This window comes from Phocoena phocoena, chromosome 10 (assembly GCF_963924675.1).
Source record: "Phocoena phocoena chromosome 10, mPhoPho1.1, whole genome shotgun sequence".
NCBI classification, from domain to species: domain Eukaryota; kingdom Metazoa; phylum Chordata; class Mammalia; order Artiodactyla; family Phocoenidae; genus Phocoena; species Phocoena phocoena.
In genome coordinates, this window is record NC_089228.1 from 42,313,221 (window position 1) to 42,327,506 (window position 14,286).

Consider the following 14,286-nt stretch of genomic DNA (forward strand, 5'->3'; position numbering starts at 1 on the left):
GACACAGAGCCACAATGAAACGTGTCTCCTATACCAAGCATCTGAGTGCAACACCCTCTCTTTGGTGTGGCTGGGCTGACTGCCTTTGGTCTGCCTAAGATGAATGAGGCGGAAGGATAATGAAGAGGAAGCAAAGGAAAGCAAATTACAGCCCCTAACACATGGCGTCTGCTCCTCAGTGACTGTTTACTGCACCGAATCAGGCAGGAGAGGCATTTTTTTCTTCCTCCACAAGCAAAGGAAGGATAAGTTGGAGGCCTTAACAAGTTCACCATCATGCACAGCAACTTAAAGGATGGGCCAATTCCACTGGACAACTCAGACTGCTGAGAGCAGCTGGGCAGAAACAGAGGAAACTGCTCTGGAGCGGCCAGGGCCGGGGCAGGGATGGGCTGGAAGGAAAACTGGCCAGAAAGATGAACGCAGACACATTCTGAAAACTCTAAGCAGGATATCCCTCTAAAGCTGGCTCCTGCAGGCTACATGAAGCAGAAAGAGCAAAGACTCAGCACTGAATAGACCTGAGCTGGCATTACTAGCTGTGTGATCCCAGGAAAGTCACTTACCCTCTCTGAACCCCTTTTGTCATCTCTCTCTCAGGAGTGTTGTGAGGATCAATTTCTGTGTTTGGAAGTGAAGACTGGAAGACTGTAACTCGCTGTGCAAATGTGGGTTACCATCTTTGCAGAAAAGGGCTGACATTGCAGGTGCAAGGCTGCTACCTTTAGAAGGGTCTTCTTGCAAGGTTGGTCCTCAGCTGGCACCTGGCTCTCAGACTGGACTCAGTCAACAGTAAACTGGGTCTCCTGTGCCTAGTCTGTGCAAATAACGTGGTTTATGCTAAACACCTGCTTTCCTTCTGGGAGTCTGGAACTTTGGTATGTGTAAAGCAGAGGGTGCCTATGTGACCAGCCCCAATCAAAATCTTGGGTGCTGAGTCTCTAATGCGTTTTCTTAGGCAGAATCATCACACACGTGTTGCTGCATTTCTGTGATAATCATAGCTCTGAATACAACTCCATGCTCTATGCTAAGTCCTGTGAGTCCTTTCAGGAAATGTTTGAATGTGGGGGGTGGTCTTGCCACCCCTCCCAGTAAAGTACCAATATTATATACCTGCACCTAGCACGAGCCGATAGAGCCTTACCCACCTCAAGAAGGTCTGCTGTCACCACCCAGCTAGAAGAGGAGTTACAGATAGAAGATGAGACTGGGCTGGCAACCCGATAAAAAGCCCCAACCCCTAGAAGGGGAGGTAACACGAGGGAGAGAAAGAACACTTTTGAAAGTCCACTGAACCAGTCGTTGTGCTGGATGCTCACTCTATTTTCATTACTTCGCTTCCTCATCATCACAACAGTATTATTATCTCAATATTTTAGATAAAGAAATTTAGGCACAGAGGGACTGAGTAACTAGCCTGAGGTCACACAGCTAGCCAGAGAAGGAAGCCAGCAACAAGGCTGGCTGGCTGGCTGCAGAGACTGCAGAGTCTCTGCTTTTCCCAGTACCCACACTGCCTGCCCAGCTGCCACCCCGTCGGCCTGTCAGGCTGCTTGGCTTGCCCTACTCCCTGCTCTGCCAAGCAAGTCATGAAAAGTTTTCTGCAAAACTAGAGCAGGAAGAGAAACAGGACATCATTTAATTTGACTCTCATAACTACCATGTGCCGGGCTGCCTGGCAGACATCCTCCTTTTTCAGACAGGGAAAATGAAGCCCAGTGAGGGCCAGCTGATTAGGACAAGGGCAGGACCTGAGCCAAGGCCTCCTTTCACATTTCCCAGTGCCTGGTACACAGGAGAACTCAGTAAATACCTGCTGGCTGGTGAAAGATGATTAAATACGAAATAAAAGTGGGCTCAACAAGAAACCAGAGGTTCATTCTCTGAATCTTCTATCTTTTAAAGCATTTTTCTTTAAAAACATCTGCAGAGTACTGACCAGTCAACAAAGAACTCCAGGTAACCTTCATTTGGTTTCTCCAGCTTCGGCGTCCCCATTTCTGCTTTCACTCCCACCAAGATGTCTGTGTGACCCTGCAGACACATGCAAGAAGGGTCCTCACTCAGGGCAGGCAGCCAGGCACCCAACCACCCCCTCCTCTCCCAGATGTACGCCTCGAGGGGCCTCGCTTACCATCAGTGCCGGGACTTGGAAAGTGGCCCTTTGAGAAGGTGAGGGGTCCTTCAGATGTATACAGACCCCCTCCCAGAGTTTGGCTTGGGTCTTAGATTTCCCTTGGAACAATATGCACTCCAAAAGCCCAGAGGGGCCTGCAACTGGTTCCCTAGAGCCTACCCATTCCTCCACCTGGGTACAGACTGTGGCCACAGTACTCACCAGCTTGACTCTGGCAGACCCACTGGTGTTGGACACCACGTCAGTTTCCACTTCAACACATCGGTAGTCTTCACAGCCACGGCCATCCACGCGGAGGTCTTCCTGAGTGCAACAATCAAAATCCTCAGGTTATAATACTAAACCTCTAACAGACTGTTCAACTGACTCACTCCTTTCCCCCCAGAGAGAAATATGTGGTACAACAACTCCTTTTCTCTTAGTGATTCATCCAAATATTCTGTCCTCATAGGTAGTAACATTACTATTTTACAAATGAGGAAATGGAGACTCAGAGAAGTTAAGCGACTCACGTCCAAGGTCCCACAGCTAGGGACAGCAAAGCTCAGCTTCCAGCCCAGGTCTGTTGGAGCACGAAGTCCAAACTACGTACCACTATACAGAACAGGCACACACAAACAAAATCTGAACAGACAAATTAAAGATGTCTCTTTCCGAATCTGCAATTCTGAAGTCACAAGAAGTATGGATTGTCAGAGATACAGGTACAACTGTCTTGGCTGTAGCCCTCCTACCCCCCAAACCCAATCAATCAGATCTAGTCTGTAAATAGCTAAAAACAACTAACTGGTATCTTCTAAAAGATCTTCTAAAACAGGCATGCTCTAGAACTGGGTCAACAAAGTTAGGCCTGCAGGCCGCCTGTTTTCATAAGCCGTTCTACTGGAACACAGCCGTGCCCACTCGCTCGGGTATTCTGTGGCTGCTGTCATACCACAGCAGCAGAGCTGAGGGGCTGAGACAGAGACCACATGACCTGCAGCCCCCAGATCATTACTATTTAGTCCTTCACAGGAAAAGTATGCCAACCCCTGCTATAGAGGATGGGTTTCAGGGTGGTGTACGTACTGCCTGGCCTTATCCCCAGTTATTTACTTACTCAATTATTTACTTCTATTGGTATAACTCATAAATAACTATTTTATGCTGTGGTTGTAATCCAGTACTTCCATTATTTATCTTGTTGCTCCAAGTGTCCCAGACTTGGCCACTGGGAGCTCCTTCGGGTTGGTTCTTGCATTCTCTCAACATGTCTCCAATCTCTTCTGAGCACTTCCTTACTTCTGACAACAAAAGGTGTTCCAGCCACTTGTATTTTACCTGCCCCAGCCCTGGGATCAGCCCTTTTTCCAAGGAGCCCTGGTTCCCTTCATTGCAGAATAGTACTTAAAAACCAGGATCTGGGTGCTAAGTAGGTTCATTGCTACAGGGGTATCATTGCTTCTAGATCGTCTCAGTAGAACAGTGCTAGAAAATATACGTATGTGTACTAACCCACACACATACACACACCTATATTTATTTCTGTATCTATCCACATATCTGTTAAAAAGTCATGTGTTCATACTGAGAGTTGGTTCTAACCTACCTCCTTGTCTTATTTGTAACTTCTTTCTCAGACAGGGAGGAACCTGGCTCTCATTATCTACAATGTATTTATGTATTTGTTAAATCTCTGTAATATACATAAAGTAGTTTCAGAATTACTACGCCATACCCCTGTGAAAAACAAATTTACTAATACAGTATTTGTGCAGAGTTCTTTTTGTCTTTAGCCTTACAGCACCCACTCAAAATATTGTTTCCAGTTGTCTTTCCCCATCCTTCCTGTGCCTCTGTTACTCGTCTGTACCCCTGCCAGTTCATTAGTAACTGCTGGGGTTCCATTTTGGGTCCCCCACATCCTGGCTACTTTTAATTACTATCACCAGGGCTCTAAGAGTGAAAGCTATCAGAGAAGGTGTGCTCAGAGAAATGTCACTCACCCCTCATCCCTATTTTCACCGCCCCCCCACCTTCCTACCCCCTCCCACCAGCGCCAGGCAGGTAACCAATCTCTTTAGTTCCCAGTCCATCTTTCATGTACTTCCTTTCCACAAATGAACAGATAAGAGTATTTTTAATATCCCTTATTTTTTTTGATAAAATATGGCATACTACAGATACTCTTTTACACGTAGCTTCTTTTTCTAAACAATTAACAATACATATGCAGGAAATCACTCCACATCAGCTCATAGAGATTGTCCTCATTCTCTGTAAACATTTTTTGAAAGCTCTTTCTTTCAGCAAAAAAATCATTAGCCTCATCAGATTCTCAAAGGGATTAATGCTTCTCAAAATGTTAAAAACAAAAACCAAAGAAACAAACCAAAACCAAACAAACAAGCCACCACTGTTCTGAAGTATGTATCTGTCAGAGATTTATCTTTAAACTGCTTGGCTCACTGCATATCTGACTGACTTTTTTATTTTGAGAAATTAAAATACAGAAAAGGAAAACACTGAATACTCCCGCCACACAGTACCAACTACTACCATCTGTCGTGTTTGTTTCAACTCTTTAAACTCCTGTTAAAGGAGAGAAAATAAACATCCTAAATCAGGTTGAAGTCCTTTTGCAGCCAGTCGACTCCAAGACATCCCCTCCCAGCCATCCCCTCCCTGGAGGCAATCCCTATCTGAAGCCTGGGGAGACATGTTCTCGAAAAGCAACAGAATTTCAAGTCTAGAAGAAGAGTCTCCTGAACTCTACAGAGTGAGTTCTCTTCCCTGGAGGATCCCAAAACTATATAACTGTGTCTCGTCACAACCCCACCTACCCCCACCCACATGAAAGCATCCTAGGTCAATCTCGGCTTGCCCCATCCCCCAGGTGTGCCCTGCTAGGAAGTGAACACCTGGCCCAGAAACAGCATTTACAATGAGTCCTTGGTGGACTGTAGGTATGGCACAAGTGTGAGTAGTCACTAGGAGCATCAGTCGTGGCCTCCAGGCCTGGTCCTGCCATTAACTAGCTGCTTGACCTAGGACTAACCCTAACCCTAACCCTAACCCTTCCCCTCTAGACTAATTTCCTCATTTGTAGATGTAGAGATTGAATTTGACGGCCTCAAAGGTGCGTCTCTAATTCTGTGGATCCATAAATTAAAAGAGCCACAATTATTTGCAAGAACTAATAGTAGCTACTATTTAATGTGCATTTACTATCAACCAGATAACGTGCTAGGAACACTATACAGTTAACATGTTAAATCCTCGCAATAACCCTATAATGTAAGAGAGCAAATTTTCATTCCATTTTACAAGTGGGGATCAGGTTGAAAGATGCTAAATGGCTGGCCCAACGTCATAGCCAGTAAATAGCACTTGAATTCCAAGCCAGAGCTCTTAACCCCAATTCCACAGTCTCCTGCATTCTGAAGAGTCTCTTCACTGTGCAAAGGAGGTAGCACAGGCCTCCCTCAAAGGACGAACTGGCTGGCTATACCAGTTCGTCCTCATGATGGTGATGACGACTCTGAAAGCAGGGAGGCCACAAGGCTACAGGGCTTCCCACTATTGCTTTAAGTTACCACTCACTCTAGTCACAACCCTTTGTAGTGACAACCCACTGTTCCAAAATGCGGCTGGAGGGGTGTCAGAAAACTGGGCCTCACCAGAGCTTGCCTTTCCAGCCTTTAAACAGTCTCTGCCCCCTGGGGAAGGCTCAGTCAGGAAGGCTCCGGTGACAAGTAAGAGATAAACAAAAAAGCTACAAATTTCCCTTTCCAGGGACGCGTAAAGTATAATTTTTTTCATAGAAAAAAGCACACAACAGGAGAAAACAAAGTCCATGAATCACTGCACACAGGACTTTTTAAAAATCCACTTTTCCTCATAAAAGGCTTAGGAAGGGGCTTCCCTGGTGGTGCAGTGGTTGAGAGTCCACCTGCCGATGCAGGGGACACGGGTTCGTGCCCGGGTCCGGGAAGATCCCACATGCTACGGAGCGGCTGGGCCCGTGAGCCATGGCCGCTGAGCCTACGCGTCCGGAGCCTGTGCTCCGCAACGGGAGAGGCCACAACAGTGAGAGGTCCGCGTACCGCAAAAAAAAAAAAAGGCTTAGGAAATCGCCAAACCTGCTTGGCCTGGCTCAGAGCCTGACGCCCTACCACAATTTTTATTCATCTGTAGTACCCAGGAGCTAAGGAATCAATCCATGTGTGAACACTTAAACATGGGCTGCCCTGAAGTGAAAGCTCCATTAAAAAAATCAATAGAGATGTCCACAGGTGACGGACCACACCAGGGAGTGGAACCCTGTTCTCAGCAGAGGGGACTGAGCACCTTTCTAGGTAAAGGCCTTCTGGATGCTAGGATGGCTCCTCGTGACTTTCAAGTTGTTACCTGTGTGATCTCAACAACCCTGCTGGTTGGGTGTGGCACAGAGTCACCGCCAACCTATATTTAAAACTCTGCTGTTCCACGCCAGCTTTTTGACCTTGAGCAAGTTAGTTCCTCAACAGCTCTGAGTCTGCCTCTTTGTCTATAAAGCGGGAATAACCCCGACCCTACAGAGTTATAGGAGAATCCTCAGCACAGTGCAGCACACAGGAGTCCCTGCTCAGCAGCTCCTTCTGCTTCTGGCAGCACGTATGAACTCACTGAATCCTCAAAAACAGCCCGGAGAGAGGTTACAAACGAGGACCCTGAGGCGCCAAGTTTAACCTCCTGTTTGTGACAGAGTGGCAGGACAGATGACCCAACCCAGAGTTGCTGTTCCTCACACCCGGGTAACCCAGTCCTACTTCCTAATGGGAGTTGTCAGTTGGCTCTCCTAATCCAACACACTTGGGAGGGTTTAGACTTAAAGTAGTCCTCTGAGGCGATGCTAACCACCTCCCACCTCCACTACCTTGCTTTGACTTGTCCAAGAGTGCAGAGCTTGCTGGAGGAGAACTGAGACCAGACGGCCTCCCCTACTAGAAAGCCACCCTACTTTGGAAAGGGCCAGCTTTGCAGGCCCAGGCCCCAGACACAGCAGGCAAAACGAGATGTTGTCCTCGTTCCACTTTCCAAGCCTGTTGGGTGGGCCTGCATTCCTTTAGGATGGGATCCCACTCACCTTGCAAAGGGCCTGACCCAAAGGCATACCATCCAGAGAGTGGCCAGCTGTTTGGGGCGTGAAACTGATTCTCTCCTTGGAATCTGATCTCTGATCTGGGAAATACTTGGGAGCGAAAGGGAGTTAAAGAGGAGCTGACAGGTCATGGTGTGGAGGGAGGCTGGAGAGGCCACACAGAAGTAAAGGTGGGGGGATGGCATGTACCAAGGTGGAGGGCAGCCGAACAGCAAGTGGCTGCGGAGAAGTGAGACACTTCAGCAGAGAGAAGTAAGGCTGTCACCAGAGACGTAAAGACAGGCAGAGTCACACAGTCTATGTGATCCATGCTGGAGCCCTGAAAAGGCAGTGCCCCAGAGCTGCCTAGGGACTTTCCAGGCCTGGCCACAAATCCCCCTTGTCTTGAGACAATTTAACAATCTCTAGCCCTCCAAATCAAAAGAGCTTAAATCTCAACAGCCGCAGGCGGAACCCCACATGGGGTCACTAGGAAGGTTGCGGATATAGTATGGATGGTTCCGGACAAAGCCACACTTCCGATAGAAAAATCTTGACAGGGAGCCAACTTCTCTTCAGGGTTGACCACATGCCAGGTGGTCCATATTCTCTTTTCTCATCATTCCTCACAATTCCTTTCTGCTCCCAGATGGATTTTACACGGGGGGAGCTAGCTCAGCTACTCAAGTAAGAATCACTCTTACTGTGAATGGTAGAGCCAGGAAAGGATCCCTGCTCTGTCTGACTCCAAGTTCTCACTCAAACAGATGCAGGAGGTCATGTGACCTTGTTAGGGGAACCACTGGCGGAAACCGCCCACCCTGGCCAGAACTTATAGTAACCATTTGCATGAGTTATCTTACAACAGGAGGTCCTGGTAAGGAACACGGAACTAACAAGCTATCACCAACCGGAAGAATTCGGGAAGGATCAAAAGGAGAGGGGACACCAGTCAATATGTCCTACCAACCTCCCAGAATCCTTCTCGCTGGAATCCATCTTGGCTGAGTGATGCACACGCCACCATGAAGGACCCTGAGTCAGAATGATTGGCCAGAGACAACCCAGAAACTAACTCCATCACCATAAAACCTGAGAATGCGAGCCACGTGGCAGAGCAGTTCTCCTGGGTTCCCTTACCCTGCTGCTCTCTGCCCGGGTGCCCCTTCCCAATGAAGTCTCTTGCTTTGTCAGCACGTGTGTCCCCTCAGACAATTCATTTCCGAGTGTTAGACAAGAGCCCACTCTCGGGCCCTGGAAGGGGTCCCCCTTCCTGCAACAACCTCAGGCAGGGGGGCAAAGATTTCTGCAGCAGACTCCAGGCTGAACCAGGCCAGAGGCTTGCCCATAGCCCAACGTCTGGTGACTGCATCAAAATCTCCCAACATTTATGAAAATACCCATTCCCAGGCCCCAGCCCCAGAGATTCTGATTCAGAAGGTCCAGGTAAAGCCCGCGAAGCTGTATTTTGTGAGTAAAAGGCACTTCAAGGTTTCAGAATCACTGGGCTAAGACGGAGGTTAGCAATGTCTTTTCATGGAGGAAGCAGCACATATTTAGCTAGTTAAGCAAACCCCAAAAGAGGATTAAATGCTAATTCTGGATATTCTGACATCTGCCCCCAAATTCCTGAATATAAAAACCAGTTTGATACAAGTTAGTAAAACAAAAGTTGTACAAAGAAATGCAAAATAGGGTTCTAAAGAAACTTAGAACCAACGTGGGAAAAAGTACTACCTAAAAAGATAACAATACAGCAATATATGTCAATATACTATTTAAGGTCTAGGAAAATGGTGGGGTTCAGAACTTGCCCTCCCCCTTATTTCCCCAACATGCTTTCAGAAGACAGAAGAAAGAGAAGTAGAAGTGGGGAGTCTCTCTGGCCTTTGCCTTTTTTTTTTTTTTTGGCCTTTGCCTTTGAATCCCTATTTTAAAAAAGGGAAAGTGGCAGGCAAGTCAAGGTGGGCTTTGCAATCAGAAAGATCTGGATTTATATCCCAGGTCCACTGTAATCAGAGAGGGTAGGGGGCCCCGGAAAAAGAGAACCAGGCATGGCTTTCTGGACATAAGAGAAGCCATTTTAGGCCTAAGCATTGTTGTGATCTAAGCCTGACCATAATGCTTGCCCTTGAACAGGTCTCTGTAATCAATGATCTTGAGGGAAGTAAAGAATGCAGGAAAAAAGGAAAAGCAGTTAAGAACTAACAGTTGAGATAAAACAGAGCCCTAGTTTTTCCTCAAGGGATATACTTAACAATATGATACAGATCTTTGACTTGTTATACAAGAACTAAGGCCCCCACCCAGCTAGAGGATGGTAACTACAGGATAAGACCCCAAGCTGGTCTCAACCCGAGGAAGGATGATGTTGACCTTTTTGACCTTCGGAGACTCCAATCAACTAAAGCTTGGAGTCTGTTAACCTTTGCCCCAATTCTATGCTAAATTCTCCTCTGCTCAAGCCCCCACATGAATATGCATGTGCCCTTAGCTTATTCTCCAATTTTGCTAATTGGATAGACACTGCTTTGGAAAAGATCCTCAGCGTCCCCTCACTTGCTGCAATTAATAAATCCTTCCTTCTCCCAATCTTTGGCTTGGTTGTGTCTTTTGGCTCGACACCCGCCAAGCGGCAAGCCCTGTTTTCGGGTAACACCACCACACACTTACTTTGTGACCTCAGACAACTGATTTAACCTCTCTGAGCATAGTTCCTTATATGTAAAGTAGAGATAATACTTACCTTCAGGACTGTTACAAAGATTCAATGGGATAAAAATTATGATAGAATATGTACCTAACAAAAATGGGACAGCTCAGCCTTCAAAGGCTGAGAGGGTGTTTAACAGAATCAGGGACTGCCCACCGCTTCCTACCCGGGTGTGGAACCTTGTAGACCCAGAAAGAAGCAAGTACAAATACAATCCTAAATGGATTCTCGCCGCCCGGTCCCAAATACGCCCTCATTGCCGGCTTCGATCTGCACACGCCGGCCGCCGAGCGGTTTAATCACAAGGTAAACCCAGTCAGCCGCAGTCCTAGGGGAACCCGGCGGCCGGCGCCGGTACCGCTGCTGCCGCTACCTGAACGCCATGCACAATGTACACCTTCTCCGCCTCACTCAGCGCCACAAACGCCATGCTGCCGAGCCTCCCCGCCGCCAGATGTCATCTGCCAGCGTCTCCCCCGCGGACCACGCCCCCTCCGCGCCCATGCGTCATCAGCCTGCGCGGCGGCCGCTCCAGCAGCCGCCGCCGCCACCACCGCCACCACCGCCGGGAGCTCGATGGGCTTCTCTTGCGCGCCGCCCTGTGTCTGGCCGAGTCCAGGGAGCCGCGGCGCCTCGTGCCGGGGAGCCATCGCTGCAGCCCGAGGCCGGATCGCGGGTCGGGGGCTGCAGGGGGAGCGACGGCGGCGGCGACAGCCGAGCCCCACCGGGGGCCTGGGACTGGGGAACTACCTCCAGCTTCATGGTCAGTTGGGTGAGGAAACTGGGATTGGGTGAAAAAGCTGGGGTGAGACGAGAGGCACGGGCCGGAGCCGGAGCTGGAGGACTCGTAGTAGGAGAGACGTGCGGCGCAGTTTGCTCAGAGCTGAAGTTGAAGTAGCAGGTCGTGTGTGTTGAGAGAGACAGACAGACAGACACAGACAGACTCACTCCGAGTGAGGGGAGGCGGACGTCGTGATTGGCCTGAGAGGCTGTCTCCTTGCTCTCCTTCCTGCCCCCTGTCTTGCATTTCTCTGGTCCCTAGAATGGTGGAAAAGAAAGAGGCGATAAAGACCTCTTTAGGTCGTTCCCGGTGGGAAGGGTCTGGGCCAGAAGTGAATGCCCACTAGTCCCGAGGCGTCTTCACCCCAGGGATTCCCCCACCCCCACCCCCGCTCTCTCTCTGGGGCTGGTTGACCGAACGCTGACCCGGAACCTTTGCAGGATCCCCTTGCCCCGGGTGGCTGCCGGAGCATTGTCCCAAAGAGAGTGGGGCGGGGGAGTCTTGGTCGGCGCTGGCTGGGGGGGCGCAGTGCCCAGGCGTCCCCAGCACTTCCTAGCAGTGACTAGGGATCGCTGGGAGCCGTGGACGAAAAACATGCCAGCCCCGCTCGTGGCCACGTAAGAATGGGCCTTGAATATTCAGGAAGGATACCTGCAAGGTGAATGTGGGGTCACTGAAGGAGCCCATTAAGGCGGGGCTGACAGGGCACGAAAAAATTTTAAAGGGGCCATGTGGATAAATGGGGGAAAGTTAACCCAAAACGACAGAAACAAAGAGGGGGTCTGATGACTTTTCCAAATGCTCCATTTTTGAGGAACCTCCCTGTACTCAAAAGTGAAAGTAACCCTTGACAGCTTGATCATCCAAAGAACATTTGGGTTTTCTCAGATAGTAGCTCAAATACAGTTTCACACATAACTCTTGGGAGCTTAGCATAGATGGGCTTTGTGCTGGCTTTGGAACACTAAGACAAGTGGAGCACAACTTCTGCCCAGAGAAGCTCCCCAGGCAGAGGGGAAGGACCCAGGGCCAGCATAACCACAGAACATGGTGGTTAAGAGCTATGACAGTGGCACTAGTGAACACAGTGGGATAGGGAGGTCAGTCCGAGGAGGGTATGGAGAGGAAGTACCTGCCCACATTCTTAAGCACTAAACTGCTGAGCCCCAGAATAGATGATCACTTCTTAGTAGACTGGACATTAGTTGTTTCTGATGTCTCTACATAATTCTCTGCAGGTGCACCTACAGGGAAGACATACTGCATTGTTGAACTTTGCCCTCCAGGGAATCTAGGAGAGGTGAAACTGGAAGTGTTTCCTCCCTAACGAAAGTACAGGTGCCCCCACCTGTTGTGGCACATAGATGCCTTTGTGTGTGGTTGGACGCCTGGATTCTAGAGAGGACCTCCGTGGTGAGATAACAAGGGACTGCTGTTGTTAGAAATGGTATCTTGTGCTAGAGATTGCTCAGAAAGGAGACACCCTGGATGTGGAATTTTAGTAGCTAAGATATCTAAGAAGATTGAGGGTTTAAAAAGTGGCCGTGAATAGATCAGAAAAGACACTGAAAGAAAATTCTGAGTTTGGATGCCATGGAATCATCTTTATATAAAGATTCATCTTTCAATGAATCTTTTAAAATATAAAACATACATTTGAAGTGTTCCCCTGATAATTGACTAAGTTTCTTTGCTGGAGAAGGGTTGGCAGTATTTGCTAAATAACATTATGAACAATGCCTGACATGTTAGACAAAGTAGATATAAGAGGTGTAAACAGTAGAGTGTTCATTTAAAATTCTCTACTAAAACAATGACACCTTCACTAATTGTTTTGCTTGAATGCAGCCAGAGCATTTTTGATCACATATGTTGTGATAATGTGTTAGACATTTCAAAAGCCTATAAATCCAGAGTTCTTTTCGGTTTACTGAAGCAATTCAAAGATTATATGTTTGCCAGAAAATCAAAACACCAAGGATGGCATATTATTCTGTTAACCTGCTTGTTTTCCCATCACTGTCAGATTCTTTTGGAGGCATACTGATTTATAGGTCTGTCTGTTCTAAATCTCTGTACTCTTATTAATTTTATCTAACGGTAACTTAAGCCTAATAGTGCTTATTATGTGCCAAGCACTGCTCTAAAGCACTTTACAAAGACTAACTGATTCAGTCCTATTAACAATAGCCCTGTGAGGCAGGTGCTATTATCCTGTTTTACAGATTGGGAAACTGAGGTGCAGAGAGGCTGTCTTGACCAAGGTCTCAGGTCACACAGCTAGTAAGCGGTAGAGCCAGGATTTGAGACCAGAAAACCTAGCTCCCATACCTGCATTCCTAACCATCCCCTTATGTAGCTGTCCTCTTTCATTTCATTCACCAGAGTATTTGAAGGAGGCCTGTGTTTGTTATGGAACTGGTAATGCCCTATAAGTTATAGTTAGTTTTAATTCCAAAAGCAAGGAATCTGTTCCTTTTTCTAGAGGAACATTGAACGTGGTGCTGATGGGAAGCTCATGTGTCTGTTTCAGCCAACTCTTTTAGGTAAGGGAAAAGGTTACATATAGACCAAGTAGAGCTTAACTCAAAGTACCTGAGATCCCTCAACGGCAGAGAAGCCCAATGGATCAGGTACAGAGGGTTGAGATAGGCAGGGAGACCACGTGCTTATTCCCAGAATAGACCTCTAGAAGCTCTTCAAACAATCAGGAAGTATTTGTTTGCATGCCTTTGTGTCCCTAGTGTTCTCGTGGGCCTGAAGAGATAAGAAACTGAAAACACACACCTGCCTAAAAGGAGTTTAAGATTTCTTATAACTGCGGAGCCCAGGTTCTTGAACTAGTACGCGAACAAGACAAAATAAAGTGCTCAATTGAGACACGTGGTACTTAGATGAGAGGCCGGCCTATTATAAGGTGCTAATTGTGCAGGCCAGGCATCAAGAGCAACAGGTAAAGAGCTGCTGCTAGCCACTGGCAGATAACAGTAACATTACACAGACAGAGTAAATCTGTCCCACCTAGCCTTGGTTAATTAAAGCAAAAACAGTCAGTTACAGGAGAGCTTGGGGCAGTGCTGAGTCCGTGGTGCTCAGCAAGGGAACATTTTATTCCCAGTCTTAAACAGAGGTAGCCAAGTTTTATGCCTTTTTCTTTGCGTTCTCACAATTAGCCCAGCGCCCCAGAAAAGCAAAAGTGAGCTATTGTTTTCCCTATAGATCCGTTTCCTTTAAACACTTTGCATTTGTCCTGCCTGTGCCTTGTCTTAAAGAATACTCGGTATAAATAACCTGTCATAGTCAGGCCAGCAGGTCTGTCTGTCTTGTCATTCTAGAACTCATAACTTGTGGTTCCAGTGATAGAAAAATTGATGGGAATACATAGGTAAAGCTTATTCTCATTTAGAGGAAGGGTCTTCACGTGTGTTTCATTCTGAGCGAATGGCAGGGTGCGTCCTATGTCTTTCATTAGGGCATGTGTGAGAAAAGGGCGTCACATGTCCTGATTAGCAAATCTGGAAGTATTCAAACACATACACACCCCGATAGCC

At 47.7% G+C, this 14,286-nt stretch overlaps 2 protein-coding genes across 2 annotated transcripts in view; one reads left to right on the forward strand and one right to left on the reverse strand.

Annotated features, from left to right (window-relative positions):
- The window catches only part of EXOSC7 (exosome component 7), a 29,276-nt gene extending 18,888 nt beyond the window's left edge, over nucleotides 1-10,388 (reverse strand). The window contains exons 1-3 of the mRNA XM_065885655.1: nucleotides 10,328-10,388; nucleotides 2,342-2,443; nucleotides 1,943-2,037 (exon numbers count right to left, since the gene is read on the reverse strand). Of these exons, the coding sequence (XP_065741727.1) occupies nucleotides 1,943-2,037; nucleotides 2,342-2,443; nucleotides 10,328-10,384 (254 nt within the window). The 5' untranslated portion in view covers nucleotides 10,385-10,388. The remainder of the gene's footprint in view (nucleotides 1-1,942; nucleotides 2,038-2,341; nucleotides 2,444-10,327) is intronic.
- Nucleotides 10,389-10,463: 75 nt separating this feature from the next.
- Nucleotides 10,464-14,286, forward strand: part of ZDHHC3 (zinc finger DHHC-type palmitoyltransferase 3) — a 53,227-nt gene continuing 49,404 nt past the window's right edge. Inside the window, exon 1 of the mRNA XM_065885353.1 lies at nucleotides 10,464-10,717. The gene's annotated coding sequence lies outside the window, so the exon portion shown is untranslated. The remainder of the gene's footprint in view (nucleotides 10,718-14,286) is intronic.